General features: G+C 41.9%; 1 protein-coding gene across 2 annotated transcripts in view; it reads right to left on the reverse strand.

Annotated features, from left to right (window-relative positions):
* Positions 1-7,132: 7,132 nt before the first annotated feature.
* Positions 7,133-21,009, reverse strand: part of LOC124043947 (rab3 GTPase-activating protein catalytic subunit-like) — a 53,903-nt gene continuing 40,026 nt past the window's right edge. Inside the window, exons 23-26 of one of the 2 annotated variants that reach the window (XM_046363117.1) lie at positions 12,263-12,365; positions 10,827-10,850; positions 10,358-10,378; positions 7,133-8,593 (exon numbers count right to left, since the gene is read on the reverse strand). In XM_046363117.1, coding sequence (XP_046219073.1) covers positions 8,348-8,593; positions 10,358-10,378; positions 10,827-10,850; positions 12,263-12,365 — 394 coding nt within the window. In that variant the 3' untranslated portion in view covers positions 7,133-8,347. The remainder of the gene's footprint in view (positions 8,594-10,357; positions 10,379-10,826; positions 10,851-12,262; positions 12,366-21,009) is intronic. The other variant, XM_046363118.1, reaches the window with a different exon arrangement.

Here is a 21,009-nt window from a genome sequence, read left to right on the forward strand (position 1 = left end):
GTTCAACTAGTAATTAAACTACAGCACATTTTGCCAGGGGTGCAATTTAGGTTTAAGAAGTCGGAGGTACATTTCTATCTTTATTTATCCAGTCGGATAAAACCTTGTTTTTGTGTTTAATAGGCTAAATTGCACATTCTGTTAACATCTGAGTGTTCTGTTCATGCAATCAGTAGTCAATGAAATTTCAAATATGATAATTTTTCACTAAGTAGTTTGGATGTAGTGAACTACTTTTTTAAAAGTAGCTTTAGTTAAAAGCTATATTTTTCTTAAGGATAACTTTAGCTTAACTTCTTCCAGTGTGAAGTAATTGGTAGCTTGGTAAAATACGGTGCATTGGGAAAGTATTCAGACCAGTGGTGACCAGTTGGCATGTTTTTATTGGGAGCATTTCGTTTTTGCATGTTATTTTGGCATTAATAAGTGTCACATATAAATATATCATTGAGTTAATAAAACCGCATACAAACATGATCTCTTTTTGTTTTCTTGAGTAAGGCAGCTCCAATATGCAGGTGTTTCAGCCTAGCTCAGTGCTTTCTGTGGTGGTGGGGCAAGCCAGCAGAAAATAAGGAGCGTTGCTCCGTGATTGGCTCAGTGTTCTGTTACTCATGGGGACTCAACATCACCGCCATGTCTAAGGGTAGAGCTAGTAAATTCAAGTGCCTTGGGTGCTGTCATAGAGTTACATTAGAAGTTCCCATCCAAGTAGGCTCAAGGTCATTGGCCACAGATAAAATGACATCAAATCACATTATATCTACAGTAGCCTTGATTGGACTGATCATGTCAACATCATACTTTCAAAATCTTAGCTAGCACTCATCATCATGAATCAAGTCGACAATCTACTTGCAAATCCTTTTAAATCCTTGTCATATGAAGAAAAATAATGAAGAGAATTTATAGACACAATGTATCGGTGCTCATCGGCCATTGGATATAAACATTACACAACAAGTAGAAAATCACAAATTCAACAATGAGTGGTTCTGAAGGAGTCAGTATGGCTAACTGTAAGCATTGCAAAGCAATCATTAGCCTTCTTTTCAGTGGAGTGGCTGTGTGGTCCCAAGTCTAAGATGAAGGGTCTCTTTTCCTAGTTTAAAATGATAATCATTCAACATTGGCCATGCTATAAATGAAGCATGATTTGTGCCGTGCTCAAAACAACTTAACTTGGAACAGCAAAATCGGACTTTAGTGAGTTCAAGACAACTGGAAACTTGGGAAAAACGTTTTGAACATTCATCCAACTCAGAAATGTAAATTCAGAACTCAGACCTCTTTCCAGAGCTATGACCTAAAGATCACTGATGTCATCATGATTAAACTTTTTTTCATTGAGTTCCCAGTTGTCTTGAAAGCACCATACATCTATCTAGATAATGCCACACTTTGATGACAAAATTTGCCAACGAAGGGCTACCGCGCCACCTTCCTGTTCAAGTGAGCACAGCACAACAAGGTGAGTCCGAAAATGTATTGTATACTGCTTAATAAATTATGTAATATACCAAGGAGATGTGTATACTGTAGCTAAGAAAGTAATACTAAGTCTATGTTGTGTAGTAAGCTGTTAGTAGCACATGTGCCCCACCCTAATAATTTTGTCTATTTTCACCTCCTAATTTTGCCTACTGTTCTGACATGTAGCCTTTAACCTGTTTTTGAGAAATATAATCATCAAATATTCTAAGAGCTTTCATTGTCTGCTATTAGGCCCCCTTTATTTATCTTACAGTTCAGACTTGGTATACAGGGAGAACACTGTAAGAATGGCCCATGTTCTGAATTCTGATGCTGTACATTTCAAAAGTGCTGAACAAATAGTTATTTTGACTACGTCCGTCCTAGCTTGCTCATTAATGTCAATCGAAATAACGGATTGCCTCTTATCAGCTTGTCGTCCCCTTATGCCAATGTTTGTACATCCCAACAGTCCATAGAAACCACATTTGCAGGTTAGCCATATCAGCTATGTTTTTCTAAAGGCACTAAATGAGGCTCCGCTGATAGCCAGGGGTAACAGTGGTAAGGTGTTGGGACTGCTTATGTAGGCCAATTAGTATTTGGTAGCATTGCCTTTAAATTGTTCAACTTGGGTCAAACGTTTCGGGAAGCCTTCCACAAGCTTCCCACAACAAGTTCGGTGAATTTTGGCCCATTCCTCCAGACAGAGGTGGTGTAACTGAATCAGGTTTTTAGCCCTCCTTGTTCGCGCATGCTTTTTCAGTTCTGCCCACAAATTTTCTATAGGATTGAGGTCAGGGCTTTGGGATGGCCACTCCAATACCTTGACTTTGTTGTCCTTAAGCCATTTTGCCACAACTTTGGAAGTATGCTTGGGGTCATTGTCCATTTGGAAGACCCATTTGCGACCAAGCTTTAACTTCCTGACTGATGTCTTGAGATGTTGCTTCAATATATCCACATAATTTTCTTCCCTCATGATGCCATCTATTTTGTGAGGTGCACCAGTCCCGCCTACAGTAAAGCACCCCCACAACATGATGCTGCCACCCCGTGCTACACGGTTGGGATATTGTTCTTCGGCTTGCAAGTCTCCCCCTTTTTCCTCCAAACATAATGATGGTCATTATGACCAAACAGTTCTATTTTTGTTTCATCAGACCAAAGGACATTTCTCCAAAAAGTACGATGTTTGCCCCCATGTGCAGTTCTTCATGATGCTCTCTGCGCTTTTAACGGACCCCTGAGACTATCACAGTGCAGGTGCATTTATACGGAGATTTGATTACACACAGGTGGATTGTATTTATCATCATTAGTCATTTAGGTCAACATTGGATCATTCAGAGATCCTCACTGAACTTCTGGAGAGAGTTTGCTGCACTGAAAGTAAAGGGGCTGAATAATTTTGCATGCCCAATTTTTTAGTTTTTGATTTGTTAAAAAAAGTTTGAAATATCCACTAAATGTCGTTCCACTTCATGATTGTGTCCCACTTGTTGTTGATTCTTCACAAAAAAATACAGTTTTATATCTTTATGTTTGAAGCCTGAAACGTGGCAAAAGATCGCAAAGTTCAAGGGGGCCGAATACTTTCGCAAGGCACTGTACACCTCAATTTGAGTCAATTGATGTCAATTAGCTTTAGAAGCTTCTAACGCCATGACATAATTTTCTGGAATTTTCCAAGCTGATTACAGGCACAGTCAACTTAATGTATGTAAACTTCTGACCCACTGGAATTGTGATACAGTGAATTATAAGTGAAATAATATGTCTGTAAAAAATTGCTGGAATAATTACTTGTGTCATGCATAAAGTAGATCTCCTAACCAACTTGCCAAAACTATAGTTTGTTAACAAGAAATGTGTGGAGTGGTTGAAAAATGAGTTTTAATGACTACAACCTAAGTGTATGTAAACTTCCGACTTCAACTGTATGTGGACAACTACAAATACCTAGGTGTCTGGTTAGACTGTAAACTCTCCTTCCAGACGCACATTAAGCATCTCCAATCAAAAATGAAATCTAGAATCGGCTTCCAATTCGGAAACAAAGCATCCTTCACTCAATGCTGCCAAACATACCCTCGTAAAACAGACTATCCTACTGATCCTTGACTTCGGCGATGTCATTTACAAAATATCCTCCAACACTCTACTCAGCAAATTGGATGTAGTCTATCACAGTGCCATCTGTTTTGTCACCAAAGCCCCATATACTACCAACCACTGCGACCTGTATGCTCTCGTTGGCTGGCCCTCGCTTCATACTCGTCGCCAAACCCACTGGCTCCAGGTCATCTAAGTCTTTGATTGGTAAAGCCCCGCCTTATCTCAGCTCACTGGTCACCATAGCAGCACCCACCCGCAGCACACACTCCAGCATGTATATTTCACTGGTCATCCCCTTTTCTATTAGACTCGAAATTGAGCTCAGGTGGATCATGTTTCCATTGATCATCCTTGAGATGTTTCTACAACTTGATTGGAGTCCACCTGTTGCACATACCTGTCATATAAGGTCCCACAGTTGACAGTGCATATCAGAGAAAAAAACAAGCAATGAGGTCGAAGAAATTATTCATAGAGCTTGGAGATAGGGTTATGCCGAGGCACAGATCTGGGGAAGGGTACGAAAAAAGGTCTGTAGCATTGAAGGTCCCCAAGAATACAGTGGCCTCCATCATTCTTAAACGGAAGAAGTTTGGAACCACCAAGACTCCTTCTAGAGCTGGCTACCCAGCCAAACTTAGCAATCTGTGGAGAAGGGCCATGGTCAGGGAGGTGACCAAGAACCGATGGTCACCCTTACAGAGCTCCAGATTCCTCTGTAGCGATGGGAGAACCTTCCAGAAGGACAACCATCTCTGCAGCACTCCACCAATCAGGCCTTTATGGTAGAGTGGCCAGAAGGAAGCCCCTCCTCAGTAAAAGGCACTTGACAGCCCGCTTGGAGTTTGCCAAAAGGCACCTAAAGGACTCTCAGACCATGAGAAACAAGATTCTCTGGTCTGATGAAATCAAGATGGAACCATCAAGATGGTCTACAAATTTTTCTGTGGTCTTGGCTAATTTATTTTGATGTCAAGCCAAGAGGCACTGAGTTTGAAGGTAGGCCTTGAAATACATCCAAAGGTACACTCCAATTCACTCAAATTAAGTCAATTACCCTATCAGAAACTTTTAAAGCCTTGACATCATTTTCTGGAATTTTCCAAGCTGTTTAGAGGCACAGTCAATGTAAATTTCTGACCCACTGGAATTGTGATACAGTGAATTATAACTGAAATATGTCTGTAAACAATTGTTGGAAAAATTACTTGTGTCATGCACAAATTAGATGTCCTTACCGACTTGCCAAAATGAGTTTTTTTAACAAGAAATTTGTGGAGTGGTTGAAAAACAAGTTTTAATGACTCCAACCTAAGTGTATGTAAACTTCCGACTTCAACTGTATGTCACAACAGGTGTAAATATATGGGTCATGACAGTCTTATGACCATAAGACAGGTTATGACCAATCAAATGTATTTCTAAAGCCCTTCTTACATCAGCTGATGTCACAAAGTACTGTACAGAAACCAAGCCTAAAACCCCAAACAATGCAGGTGTAGAAGCACGGTGGCTAGGAAAAACTCCCTAGAAAGGCCAGAACCTAGGAAGAAACCTGGAGAGGAACCAGGTAGAGATTATAACAGAACATGACCAAGATGTTCAAATCTTCATAGATGACCAGCAGGGTCAAATAATAATTCTATGGCAAAGATACTTATATGTCTCCCCTTTCATCTGTGTCTAGGTGTTAGCTAGTTACTGGCTAGCTAGATCTTCAACAAGCAAGGAACAAAAGGGGGGTGGTTCATTCAATACTCTGATGCAGTTGTCATGTGCTGCTGTGAATTGCATCACAAGCGACATGCCAAACGGGAGACGTAAACAGAAAAAGTACATCATACCTGCAATTTCAATGTTGTTTGAGTTGCTTTGTTTATCACCAAATTTGCTACACACTGCATCCAAGTTTCTAGAAATAGGTGTTTTATGAATATAAGCTCCCCACCAACTCCGCCTGTCTTTTCAAACTTCTAGTAGTTAGCCATGAGAGAAAAATTGGCCTTGTCAGGCGGGATTCTAAGTTCTTCAGTTCAGTGTCCCATAGTGATGTGTTGAACTGAGAGTACTGACTGAAAGGGAACTAGAACTGCCAAAAGATTTGCTGTGATTAATTGCAAATTCTGAATTTGCACATATTTAGCTGTAATTTGAAGGGTAGGAAATATGAGTATTTACTCACCAATGTAACACCACAGTGTGGTCAAAGACTTTATTGTAGTCACGATCTGGCTACTTCAAAGTAAACAGTTATGTTTTGGGTTATTACATATTTATGAACTTATTCAGATATCTTCTAAACTACCCACAATGCGCTATTTCTCAACGTCATATGGAGGATCTACTCCGTGCTACCAAGTTTGTGTGGTAGCTCTGTAGCTCTTCACAGACTTTGTAGCTGTGTTAACCTTATTGGAACCCGTTAGCATGGCAGGTTCTGGTGCCTTCTTGTTGTGAGCTCAAAATGAAAGAGAAAATCCTACATGCCTGCTCGAATTGTGTAGTACCTCGTCTGTTTTGTCAACTTTTTTCATGTTCGCTGTGAAATTGGCTACGGGACTTTTCTAACTTTTTCCACCTTCCACGTAGCTGACTGACATCTGGAATCTATCTATTTCGGATTTTTCTTGCTATATAGCTATTGGATTTCCCTGACTCTTCCTCAGTCCGGTGAAGTGCCCGCCTCCCCTCACTTTGGTAGCTCTCAGCTTGTACTCTTTTTAAAAGGATGGGCCTGCACTCTACCATCGGATGGGCCCCGGTCATCAATCTGTAAGTCTCTGCTTGCCCTTTGCTTTTATTTGTGGTTATGTTTTAGTTGTGTTAGTTGTGTTCTAGCTGGTCTCCAGTAGTTGGGGCTCTAGCTTGCCGACCATAACCTTGGTGGTTGGCTAGGCTAATAGTAAGTTGGCTTAAAAGCGAGCATTAGCTGGCTCGCTAAGATAACTGCATAGATCTAACATTCTTTCATAACTGGTTAGATGGCGTTATGTATTTCCAAAACGTTGGTTTACTTTAATGTAGCTATAAGGTAGGTGTTGATAGCAACTGGCTGACTTATTCAGTGCTAACGTAACGTTAGCAACTCTGTTGGAGTTGACATTATAGGGAATAGGCTGGCTTGCCGGGTCCTCCATATTACACAACCCGGAAAAACATTTTCTGACATGACATTCGGATTGCTGATCGGTTTTATGTGATAAAAAGTGATGTGTAACTTTGCATTGGGACTTTTGTTGTGTACACTAATGCAAATCCATAGAGTATGTTACGTTTATGCTACCTACCCTTTAAGATTAATGCTTTTTGTATCACAAGAATATTGACGCCTTGATTTTGCCCAAAGTAACATTTCTTTTACCTCAATGTCAACCTGTTTTGACATCGCATTGTTGTTTTTAGCTGTATACAGTAGATTATGTATTTGAGATGTTTTCAGTGTATTTTGAACGCTTTCAGACAATATGATTAATCGTAATTAAGAAAATAAGTGCACAAAATGTTAAATAGTTATACCAATAACAGACACCAATATTATACATTTTAGTGTTGAATTAAAATGTTTATTTTTTTAACCAATGTAACAGGACTAAACTAGGAGACATTTAAAACCAAGACTCACTTGACACGTACAGACTTTGGCTAGCTCCACAGTTTGAATCCATCCCCTCAGTCAATTACTGACAAAGTAGAAAAGTTGTCTGCATTGACTTTAAGTAAAATTACTCAGCAATTTAACAATTAACAGCACTTAACATCCTTCTTCATAGAAACAGCACTAACAACATTAACTAGGACACCTTTCTTTCTGCTGCTATATGTAAGGCTACGTCTTTACAATATATAATATGTAATTGCACTTTCAACTAGGATTCAATACATTTAGGTGACTAGGGAAAGCCTACGGTGATTGCACGTATATCAATAAGCATTATTATAGTGAGAAATGCTTTAAGTGGTAACTAATTGCTGCATACAGTACGAGCGCGATGGGCAGCGTGAGAGTGTCTGGGGCTACAGAACAGACAGAGCATTGTGAGCATCTAAGAGATGATGGTCTTCAACCAATGACTGATTGGGCAACTGGAGAGCCACAAACGATCACAATCAAGTGGCAGGGAAAAATACATGATATGCTATTTAGCGTCCTAATATATTACCACTCAGGGAGATAGGTCAAGGGGAATATTCTTACCCCCCCCCCAAAAACAAATTATTTTCACACAAGGGTACTTTTATTTTTCCCTAGGTTATTTTTTGTCAGAGCTACACAACAAAAAAGCATTTAATTTATTTGACTATCACAGTCATAGTAAGCTCAGTTCCCAATTGAGTACAGTCTATTTTGCATTTAAACCTCAAATAACTGAATAGTCTAAATCAACAAATAGTCATTGGTAGCCCTCCGGGAACCAACGAACAGTCTGATATGAGTCGTTGCACAGTGCGATGATTTCATAAGAAAGCGCTGCCTGCAAGCCCACCGTTCAGTTTCTCCGATCCTCCCACGAGACACTTAAGATGGTGCCAGCCCCGAGATGGGTGGAGCGTTCCGTCATGTGGCTTTGGAACAAACCATAGACTCGCCCATAGCTCCACTCATGATGAGATGCATACAGCCTTGATTGAGTCACTGACCAGAGATCCCAAATGCCCTCCTGACCTCCCACCAACACTCCCTGGTTCATCTTCCAGACTAGCCCTTCTCTCGCTCTCCATTTCCTTCTCTCCCTCTCTCACTCTCCCTCTCCCTCTCTCAGAAGAAGGAGGTGTCGGATGAGAAGGCCCCAGCCAGCCTGAAGTCTTCTCTCATCAGGACACAGAAGAGACGCTGGGGGAGAGCCTTGGAGTAGGGCGCGGGCCGCGGGACACACGTACGCAGCAGGATCTCACGCCCTGCAGGGGGAGGGAAGTCTGGCACACTGGCACCTCCCATTGGCTTTTTGTCATCAGCTCCACCCCCACGTCCTGTGTCTTCATCCAATGGAGCCAAAAGGGCAGCCTGTGTGGGGCGAGGCAGACAGATGGGAGGAGTCAACAGCTGCGTTTAAACAGACAGCCCAATTCTAATAACACTAATTGGTATTTTGACCAATCCGATCAGCTCGGAAAATTATCTGATGGGATTGGTCAAAAGACCAATTAGTGGAAAAAAATACCAGAATTAGGCTGCCTGTCTAAACGCAAGCAAAGTGGCTAAAATTTAGGTTGGCACATATTTGAGTGGCTAACATTCAGGCCGGCACAAAATGGAGAATGCAGGACCCAACACACTGTAGACTTTCTATAAAAGCCCAATAAAATGTGGAAACTAGAACACAATATATTTTTAGGCAGTCTAAGCAGAACCTTAACACATACTACACTTTTACAATGTGAGTATAACAGAGTGTGACACGCGAGACTGAGAAAAACATACATACAACTCATTCTAAGTGGTTGGGGGAATGGAACAACCTCGACAGTGATCAGACCTGGCGCAAGTGAAAGCGTCTGGACTGAGAAACGACAGCAGCATGTTAACACAATCTATTTTTACTGAGCAGGAACAAATTAAATAAATTAGAAAGCTGATTACAAATTAACAAATGCCTTCCCACATCTCCCAAACTATTGTCTAAGGCGAGGAAAGGAGAACACATTTAATGGATTGGAGCGATTCGATGTGTGCTTCCAGATCAATGTATGCATTTGTTTTCAGTGGGGCACAGCATAGCCCTAGAGGGATGGCAACACAAGAAAGCTACGTGACGCTAAGATCTAAAGCCAAAAGGGATCAAACACACCACAGCAACCTCCAATACTTACATAGTAAACTAGCAGGCTAAAACTAGTATATAACTAACCAGACAGAAAAGAGCAACCTACCACTCCTGAGTGTACATACTAAACAGCAGGATACCGCTAACCTACTGTAATGTATACACTGAGTGTACGAAACTTAAAGGAACAAAGTCCTAATATTGAGTTGCACCCCATTTTGCCCTCAGAACAGCCTGAATTCATCGGGGCATGGACTCTACAAGGTGTTGAAGGCGTTCCAAAGGGATGCTGGACCTTGTTGACGGCAACGCTTCCCCCAGTTGTGTCAAATTGGCTGGATGTCCTTTAGGTGGTCGACCATTCATAATCAAATCTTATTGGTCGCATCCACATATTTAGTAGATGTTTATTGTGGGTGTAGCGAAATGCTTGTGTTACTAGCTCCAACAGTACACTAATATCTAACAACACACACAAATCTAAAAGTAAAAGAATGGAATTAAGAAATATAGAAATATTAGGACAAGCAATGTCGGAGTCCGGAGTATAATTATATATGTATGTGATGGCATGTTTAGACATTATGTGGATAGAATATGTAGTATATCTGAAGAATATAGGTAGAATTCTTGATATACATGGGAAACTGTTGAGCATGAAAAACCTAGCAGCGTTGTAGTTCTTGACAAATCGGTGCGCTTGGCACCTACTATCAAAGCCCATTCAAAAGGCACTTCAATCGTTTTTTTACAATCCATGTCTCAATTGTCTCAAGGCTTAAAAAGCCTTCTTTAACCTGTCTCCTCCCCTTCATCTACACTGATTGAAGTGGATTTAACAAGTGACATCAGTAAGAGATCATAGCTTTGAGCAGGATTCACTTGGTCAGACTGTCATGGAAAGAGCAGGTGTTCCTAATGGTTTTATGCACTCAGTGTATAGCGACATACCACTCCTTAGTATACATACTAAACCAGCTAAAACTAGTCTACTATAAACCAACCTCCACATCCACCAGAAAACACTTGTTTATCAACGCAGACCCATCGACAGAGAATGAGAGCAAATGGACATACAACAAAAATAATTGATTAGAGCTACACTAACAGATAGGTGGTTAGAAGAAAAGATGGAAGGGAGGAGGAGAAGAAGAGAGGCTAGGTGGTTAGGTAAAAAGGTCAGGGGGGGAGGTTAAAAACACGGTAAGTGGCATCGCTTTAGGAACCCTGTGCTTCTCCATTGTGTTATGGAGGTCTGGAAATTGCAGTGGTTCACTCTTCCAAACCATTACCAGAGAAATAACTGTAATCTCCGTCTGTATCCCTCCCTCAGCTGGCCTGAACCTCAGTTGCAGCACTGCTTTGCAGGTAGAAAGAGGGAGAAGTCATCGTGGAGAGGGGCATGGGGGGTATCTAGGGTGGGGGGTGAACTAGGGGTGCAAAGGGGGGATAGGGAGGGTTGCTAGTGGTTACCTCATCACTGCTGTAGTCAGCGAGCTTGACATGGGTGAGAGGCAAGCAGCGTTAGGAGACAAAAAAAAACACATAATAGGATGGAGAGAACGAAAAAAACATAAAATAACAAACAACACAACTGACACAAAGTCAGGTGATTAAGAAGAGGATTAGGTTCTGGTTGAGAAGACATGACATTCATCCCACCGAATGCATCCCATGCATAGCATACGCACTCAAGACAGAGCAAGCGGCATTGCAATCAGACAACAATCAAACTGGTACTCTAGTCTTGTACTGGTAACATGGGTAAGATGAGGGGCAGGACATCTCTCCTCTCTTCTATTCTTCTCTGTCTCTCTTTCCGTCGTTCTCAAGAAACTCACCTCATTTGATTGGCTGATGATTTCATCTGATTTACATGTGCTTGGGATAATTACAAGCTTTCTTTTGAGAGCTTGGCAAAACACAGGCTGTAATTTAACACTCCGACATCTTGCTGGGTAAAAAAAAAAAAAAAGTGATTGAGGGAGTGAGAGTTTGCTGAAATCTAACTATTTTTTCGCACCGTTTCATCCTCCAACACAAGGCACAGGGGAGGGAGCCAAGACAAGCATTCATTCCCTGTTTGCATTTGACTAGCAATTATTCTAAGGAACAGATCTGGGACCAGGGACTGCATCTGTTGATGAACTCCGGAAGAAGACACATTTATTGGCTTCAACTAACTTTCACGTTGAACAAACAAATGTATGCGTCATTGGATGTGCCAAGACCAAACCAGGCATTGTATTTCAATGTGTTACAGCCAAGCATACACTTACTTTCATAACCAATACAGGCGCAACTGTACAGTACAATGCGAGAGGTAATATATCATTGCAAGTGCCTTTTAACTGATCATCTCAGACTATTCAGTCGGAGTATACTCAAAGACATGCAGCAGAGAATAGACAGTCATTTGGTCCAGGTGTCTCTCTCCTTGCTTGTCAAATCTTATCAAACTGAATAAAACAAGACATGTGTTTAATTGTCATTCTGCTAATCATAACAGAGGGAACTACAGAGCCTAGATGTTTGTCTGTCAGATTGCACAAAGCCATTTTTTGACCGACGTTTTTATCATACTTGGTATTAGTTGCATTATGTGATATGCAAGAAGAGTGACTTAACTTAAGCAAGTAAAACGGTTTAATAAAGCGGCAAGAAGAAAGTAGTGATAAGTGAACACATTAGAACACAGTCCAGCAGCAGCATGCTTTTTGTTACTCAGGCAGCATGCCCAGGAGCCCCTCAGGGCCTGGAAAAAGGGTGGGGTTGTAGGAGGGGAACATAACATCTCCTGCCTGGGCTGTTGGACAAACAGCACTCAGTGGGAGACGGTGTGTATGTTTGTACAAGTGTGTGCGTGTGTGTTCTGGATGGTGGTGACAGTGTGAGACGGTGTGCTTTACCCTCTGAGCGCTGACAAACAGCTTATGGATGATGCTGCCGGCTGGGCCGCGCCCTGCTCCGATCACAGACACCTCAGGCTCCTCCAGCAGAGAGCTCACGAACCTGAGAGCGAGAAGAAGAGGAGATGGGGGAAGAGGTTCAGTTCATGTGAGCGTAGTCAGAAAACACGTGCAGGTTTTTATATTTAAAAGACATGCAATTATACTTTTACCAACAGAATAACGAGAAGGGGTTGTAAAAACTAGCTACAGTACAGTACACAACATGTGAAAACTACAGCCTTTTTGGAACGCATCCCTCTCCCCTGACACAGCATCTCGGATACAAGGCAGGACAGGCCGTTTCATTGTTGGAGAGAAAAGGGACAGGTTAATGGCTGCATGGTTCCAGGCCAGCTCTGAGTGTCCTCAAAATTAGTCTGTCTTTGCCTGGTTCTACTGCCTGAATGGCTGGGCAATCAGAGGCCCCTGGGACAAATGAACACTGTGGGCCTCCCTAATATAACCCCATCTGTCTGTATATCTATGTTTCTCTCTCTCAGTGTACCTGAACCTCTGACACGGTAAGTGAATACCTAGACAGACAGACAGATCTACACACTCCAGACACACACTCACTTATTCACTCCCAAGATAGGCACACGCACACAAACACACCCACTATAATATGCTCCCTTATTACAATCTGAGCAGAGTGTGTGCCTGGGGAGAGGGTGGTGGAGTTTTAATATAGCACACAACACAGTACTTGTGTTTGCCCAACATTTATTAGCATTCCTACTCCCACCCCCCCCCCCGAGCAGGTTGTATGATGAAATAAGAGCCGGCTTGTGATATTAATAAAGCGAGAAGGATGGGATGGAAGGCACACAAGAGGTACCCACTACAATTCACATCCCGCCTCAACAGAGCCACAGACGACACAATCTGCACTCCACACCGCCCTCTCCCATCTGGACAAGAGGAACACCTATGTGAGAACGCTGTTCATCGACTACAGCTACTACAACGACTACTACAACACCACAGTGCCCTCCAAGCTCATCACTACGCTAAGGACTCTGGGACTGAACACATCCCTCTGCAACTGGATCCTGGACATCCTGACGGTCCGCCACCCAGGTGGTGAGAGTAGATAAAATTGACAGTTTCAATATCCGGGAATAATTAATCTAACCAGAGAGTCCGGGGAAATACAGTAAAAATGTGCCCATTTAAAGTGTTCAAAACCAAGATATAATGACTATGTAAAGATTCTCCGCAAATAAGAGAGGTGCTGCGCCACCTTGTCAGGGCCACTATGTAAAGATTTCACAGAAAGTGAAACTGATATTTAGTAATGATAGAGTAAATGACTTGAGAAACAGGCCGTTCATAAATTCAGAGTGTTATCATGTTCCTCAATTAATTCAGCGCATTTCAGCAGTTGGTCCAGGCTACAGTATCTTGACACACAGCGGACCCCGAGTAGGCTATAGCGTTGTCGGATCAGACAAACTTTGTAACGGCAGTCAAACAAAAGTAAAATGACCAAAGTTGAAAGCTTGCTAGATAACCTCCAACGAATGACACAATCTCTCCTATTTGGCAAAGTCAAGTTGATGATCATACAGACAGCAGATCAGCTCATGAATAACGGGGAGATGAGAGGGAACTGTTTAAATATCAAGGCATCTTAACGGGGACCAACTCTATATATAAAAAACAAAATCCATATCTACTCTCATACCATTTGATGGTCACATTCTCTACCGAAGCTCTCATATGGGCAGCAATACAAGACAGAGCAGACATATTATAGCGGTATTTTGACATGCATAGGCGAGACATGCTTTGATAATGCAACCTATAGATTACAGAATAAGGTTAGGAATTTTCAAGCGAGACAGGAGTCAGGATTTTGGGTTTCAGTGGGATTAGAAAATTAGAAAAATAACCTGGGCTCTGTATAAGGCTACGACGCGAGTCAAAAGATAAAAAATAGGCTACAGTTGATTTAGGATACATGTTTCTGATCAGTGATAGATGAGCAAATTAATAAATAAGCTACCACGTCCACTTGTCCAGCCAGAGATCAATTAACCAAATATATACACAGTGAAACAATGAAATAATATATTCAGTGAAACAAGAGTAGGCCAGGTTACTACACGAGTGAAGGTCAAGGAGACTAGCATGTATAACATGCTAGCAGAATGTTCTGATCAGATAATATACAGTGCATTCGGGAAGTATTCAGAACCCTAGACTTTTACCACTTTGTTAAGTTTCAGCCTTACTCTAAAATTCATTAAATGTTTTTGCCCCGTCAATCTACACACAATAATCCATAACACCAAAGCAAAAACAGGTTTTTAGACATTTTTGCAAAAAACTGAAATAATCACTTTTACATAAGTATTCAGACCCTTTACTCAGTACGTTGTTGAAGCCCCTTCGGCAGTGATTACAGCCTAGAGTCTTATTGGGTATGACCCTACAAGCTTGGCACACCTGCATTTGGGGAGTTTCTCCCATACTTCTTTGCAGATCCTCTCAAGCTGTCAGGTTGGATGGGGAGCATTGCTGCACAGCTATTTTAAAGTCTCTCTCTTAAAACATTTGATCGTGTTCAAGTCAGCGCTCTGGCTGGGCCACTCAAGGACATTCCGAGACGTGTCCCTAAGTCACCAAGTCACTTTCTTTTGGTTGTGTGCTTAGGATCATTGTCCTGTTGGAAGGTGAACCATCGCCCCAGTCTGAGGTCATGAGCACTCTCCATTCATCTTTCCCTCGATCCTGACTAGACTCCCAGTCCTTGCCGCTGAAAAAGATCACAAAAGCATAATGCTGCCGCCACCATGCTTCACAGTCGGGATGGTGCCAGGTTTCTTCCAGACGTGACACTTGGCATTCAGGCCAAAGAGACACTTGGCATTCAATTTTGGTTTCATAAGACCTTCATAAGAATCTTGCTTCTCATGGTCTGAGAGTCCTTTATGTGCCTTTTGGCAAACTCCAAGCGGGCTGTCACGTGAATTTACAAAGGAGTGACTTCCGTCTGGCCACTCTACCATAAAGGCCTGGCTGGTGTAGTGCTGCAGAGATGGTTGTCCTTCTGGAAGGTTCTCGCATCACCACAGAGGATCTCTGGAGCTCTGTCAGAGTGACCATCAGGATCTTGGTCACCTCCCTAACCAAGGCCCTTCTCCTCCGATTATTCAGTTTGGCTGGGCAGCCAGCACTAGGAAGAGTCTTGGTGTTTCCAAACTACTTCCATTTATGAATGATGGAGGCCACTGTGTTCTTGGGTACCTTCAATGTTGCAGACATTTTTTGCTACCATTCCCCAGATATGTGCCTCAACACAATTCTGTTTTTTCCTTTGACATCATGGCTTGGTTTTTGCTCTGACATGCACTGTCAACTGTGGGACCTTACAGTGGGGCAATAAAGTATTTAGTCAGCCACCAATTGTGCAAGTTCTCCCACTTAAAAATATGAGAGAGGCCTGTAATTTTCATCATAGGTAGACTTCAACGATGACAGACAAAATGAGAAAGTTCTCTACAAGGCTACACACTGCAACAGAATAATACCGGTTCTGGTGATCAATGTTTTAATGGTCTGAATGTTTATCCATAGGCCGACTGACATCCCTGGTGAGATTGTCTCAATCCCTAGTACAGGTGACAGCACTCAATTGACATCTTTCAAACTGAATTGAAAGTGCATACTATTCAAATCACACAGAATGAATATGGATTGTTTACGGTAACAGTAGCAAAATCTTACATTTCCACTTTAAGTGTAGCGTTACAAGAGTCTGCACCTGCCTAAAACCATTTCCTACATTTTCAGCAACCACAGAGGAACTTTCAAATAGCTTCCCCATGAAACAAAGTTCCTTTCAAGTTCTTTACCTTCCCAGCTATCATTTATTCACTAGTTGGTAACTTGGAAGATGCCAGAATATATATACAGTGGGGCAAAAAAGTATTTAGTCAGCCACCAATTGTGCAAGTTCTCCCACTTAAAAAGATGAGAGAGGCCTGTAATTTTCATCATAGGTACACTTCAACTATGACAGACGAAAATGAGAAAAAAAATCCTGAAAATTACATTGTGGGATTTTTTATGAATTTATTTGCAAATTATGGTGGAAAATAAGTATTTGCTCACCTACCAACGAGCAAGATTTCTGGCTCTCACAGACCTGTAACTTCTTTAAGAGGCTCCTCTGTCCTCCACTCGTTACCTGTATTAATGGCACCTGAACTTGTTATCGGTAAAAAAGACACCGGTCCACAACCTCAAATAGTCACACTCCAAACTCCACTATGGCCAAGACCAAAGAGCTGTCAAAGGACACCAGAAACAAAATTGTAGACCTGCACCAGGCTGGGAAGACTGAATCTGCAATATGTAAGCAGCTTGCTTTGAAGAAATCAACTGTGGGAGCAATTATTAGGAAACGGAAGACATACAAGACCACTGATAATCTCCCTCGATCTGGGGCTCCACGCAAGATCTCACCCCATGGGGTCAAAATTATCACAAGAACGGTGAGTAAAAATCCCAGAACCACACAGGGGGACCTAGTGAATGACCTGCAGAGAGCTGGGACCAAAGTAACAAAGCCTACCATCAGTAACACACTACGCCGCCAGGGACTCAAATCCTGCAGTGCTAGACGTGCCCCCCTGCTTAAGCCAGTACATGTCCAGGCCCGTCTGAAGTTTGCTAGAGAGCATTTGGATGATCCAGAAGAAGATTGGGAGAATGTCATATGGTCAGATGAAAACAAAATATAACTTTTTGGTAAAAACTCAACTCGTCGTGTTTGGAGGACAAAGATTGCGGAGTTGCATCCAAAGAACACCATACCTACCGTGAAGCAATGGGGGTGGAAACATCATGCTTTGGGGCTGTTATTCTGCAAAGGGACCAGGACGACTGATCCGTGTGGGGCCATGTATCGTGAGATTTTGAGTGAAAACCTCCTTCCATCAGCAAGGGCATTGAAGATGAAACGTGGCTGGGTCTTTCAGCATGACAATGATCCCAAACACACCGCCCGGGCAACGAAGAAGTGGCTTCGTAAGAAGCATTTCAAGGTCCTGGAGTGGCCTAGCCAGTCTCCAGATCTCAACCCCATAGAAAATCTTTGGAGGGAGTTGAAAGTCTGTGTTGCCCAGCAACAGTCCCAAAACATCACTTATCTAGAAGAGATCTGCATGGAGGAATGGGCCAAAATACCAGCAACAGTGTGTGAAAACATTGTGAAGACTTACAGAAAACGTTTGACCTCTGTCATTGCCAACAAAGGGTATATAACAAAGTATTGAGATAAACTTTTGTTATTAACCAAATACTTATTTCCACCATAATTTGTAAATAAATTCATTTAAAAAAATCCTACAATGTGATTTTCTGGATTTTTTCTCTCATTTTGTCTGTCATAGTTGAAGTGTACCTATCATGAAAATTACAGGCCTCTCATCTTTTTAAGGGGGAGAACTTGCACAATTGGTGGCTGACTAAATACTTTTTTGCCCCACTTTATATAGACAGGTGTGTGCCTTTCCAAATCATGTCCAATCAATTCTATTTACCACAGGAGGACTCCAATCAATCAAGTTGTAGAAACATCAAAGATGATAATTGGAGCCTGAATACTTATGTAAATAAGGTATCTGTTTTTCTTTTTTATTATTCTGCAAAAATGTTCCCAGAACTGTTTTCGCTTTGTCATTGTGGGGTATTGTGGGTAGATTTATAAGGAAACAAATGAATTTAATCAATTTAAGGCTGAAACGTAACAAAATGTGGAAAAAGTCAAGAGGGCTGAATACTTTCCGAATGCACTGTATGCTACCAGCTCTCATAGGTCTCATGTCAGAATTAGACGTTCATCAATGTTTGTCAAACATCAAATTTGGAAATGATTCCAAATGTCGGGATTGGCATTTGGGATTGGCCCCCCCAAAATTACATGCAAACTTTGGAATCAGACGCAGATGCTTAAACTCATCCGCCGTCCCTAACGCACTTGAAGAATCGAAACCAAACAAACTTGAAAAAGGTAACAGCGCTCACTGTTGATCCTAGCGGCAGGTTTCCACTTCATCTCCAGACATGGATGGACGTTGAATACTGACTTGTATCACGAGTGAATATATGAGCAAACGTAAAAATAAATATGATCATTAGCACTCACCTCAACAGCTAACATTTTCCCCAGACTATTTGTTACCAAATATCCAAACTCAACACAGGGTCCCCATCAGGGGTACATGCTCAGTCCCCTCCTGTACTCCCTGTTCACACACAACTGCGTGGACTCAAACACAATTATTACGTTTGCTGACAACACGGTGGTAGGCCTGATCACCAACCACAATGAGGCAGCCTATAGCAGCGGTTCCCAAACTAGGGGTCGTGACCCCATGTGGGGTCACCTGATATGAAAACGGGTCGTGGATAATTTCCAAAATCCTGAGAAAAATATATACAGTTGAAGTCGGAAGTTTACATACACCGTAGCCAAATATATTTAAAATCAGTTTTTCAAAATTCCTGCCATTTAATCAAAGTAAAAATTCCCTGTCTTAGCTCAGTTAGGATCACCACATTATTTTAAGAATGTGAAATGTCAGAATAATAGTAGAGAGAGAGAGAATTACTTATTTCAGCTTTTATTTCTTTCATCACATTTCCAGTGGTTGACATACACTCAATTAGTATTTGGTAGCATTGCCTTTAAATTGTTTATCTTGGTTCAAACGTTTTGGGTAGCCTTCCACAAGCTTGGGTGCATTTTGGCCCATTCCTCCTGACAGAGCTGGTATAACTGAGTCAGGTTTGTAGGCCTCCTTGCTCGCACATGCTTTTGCAGTTCTGCCCACAAATGTTCTACCGGATTGAAGTCAGGGCTTTGTGATGGCCACTCCAATACCTTGACTTTGTTGTCCTTAAGCCATAACTTTGGAAGTATGCTTGGGGTCATTGTCCATTTGGAAGACCCATTTGCGACCAAGCTTTAACTTCCGGACTGATGTCTCGAGATGTTGCTTCAATATATCCACATAATTTTCCTCCCTCACGAAGCCATCTATTTTGTGAGGTGCACCAGTCCCTCCTACAGCAAAGCACACCCACAACAGGATGCTGCCACCCCCGTGCTACACGGTTGGGATATTGTTCTTCTGCTTGTAAGCCTCTCCATTTTTTCTCCAAACATAATGATGGCATTATGACCAAACAGTTCTATTTTTGTTTGAACAGACCGGAGGACATTTCTCCAAAAAGTACGATCTTTGTCCCCATGTGCAGTTGCAAACCGTAGTCTGGAATTTTTATGGCGATTTTGGGGCAGTGGCTTCTTCCTTGCTGAGTGGCCTTTCAGGTTATGTCGATATAGGACTCGTTTTACTGTGGATATAGATACTTTTGTGCCTGTTTCCTCCAGCATCGTCACAAGGTCCTTTGCTGTTGTTCTGGGATTTATTTGCACTTTTCGCACCAAAGTACGTTCATCTCTAGGAGACAGAACGTGTCTCCTTCCTGAGCGGTATGATGGCTGCGTGGTCCCATGGTGTTTATACTTGCATACTATTGTTTGTACAGATGAACGTGGTACCTTCAGACGTTTTGGAAATTGCTCCCAAGGATGAACCAGACTTGTGGAGGTCTACAATTTTTTACTGAGGTCTTGGCTGATGTCTTTTGATTTTCCCATGATGTCAAGCAAAGAGGCGCAGAGTTTGAAGGTAGGCCTTGATACACATCCACAGGTACACCTCCAATTGACTCAAATGATGTCAATTAGCCCATCAGAAGCTTCTAAAGCAATTACATAATTTTCTGGAATTTTCCAAGCTGTTTAAAGGCACAATCAACTTAGTGTATGTAAACTTCTGACCACTGGAATTGTGATACAGTGAAATAATGTCTGTAAACAACTGTTGGAAAAATGACTTGTGTCATGACTTGTCAAAACTATAGTTTAACAAGAAATTTGTGGAGTGCTTGAAAAACAAGTTAATGACTCCAACCTAAGTGTATGTAAACTTCCGACTTCAACTGTATATACCCTCCCAAAATGATCATAATATAGTCTTTGTATCTCAAAATCATTGCAATGTGGTTAACCTTCGTCTACATTCATACAAATCTAAAAAGACACAACTCTACCAGAGTGCCCTTAGATAATTTGAAAAGGCTGCACTTGACTGTTGCACTTGAATCATTCCCACGGTGAATGGCTAGGCCCGCTATGCTATGAGACCACACACTATTACAGAGACTCTGATATTACTGGCCGCAATTGATATGGTGAAAACAACATGGGGTGGGAGATGTACAGACACTCGCATCAATACCTTTGTCAGTCCACCTGGCCATGCTCCTGCTCCAGTTTCAACTGTTCTGCCTTACTATTATTCAACCATGCTGGTCATTTATGAACATTTGAACATCTTGGCCACGTTCTGTTATAATCTCCACCCGGCACAGCCGGAAGAGGACTGGCCACCCCACATATGCTCTCTCTAATTCTCTCTTTCTTTCTCTCTCTCGGAGGACCTGAGCCCTAGGACCGTGCCCCAGGACTACCTGACATGATGGCTCCTTGCTGTCCCCAGTCCACCTGACTGTGCTGCTGCTCCAGTTTCAACTGTTCTGCCTTATTATTATTTGACCATGCTGGTCATTTATGAACATTTGAACATCTTGGTCATGTTCTGTTATAATCTCTACCCGGCACA

This window comes from Oncorhynchus gorbuscha, linkage group LG09 (assembly GCF_021184085.1).
Source record: "Oncorhynchus gorbuscha isolate QuinsamMale2020 ecotype Even-year linkage group LG09, OgorEven_v1.0, whole genome shotgun sequence".
In the NCBI taxonomy this organism is placed as follows: domain Eukaryota; kingdom Metazoa; phylum Chordata; class Actinopteri; order Salmoniformes; family Salmonidae; genus Oncorhynchus; species Oncorhynchus gorbuscha.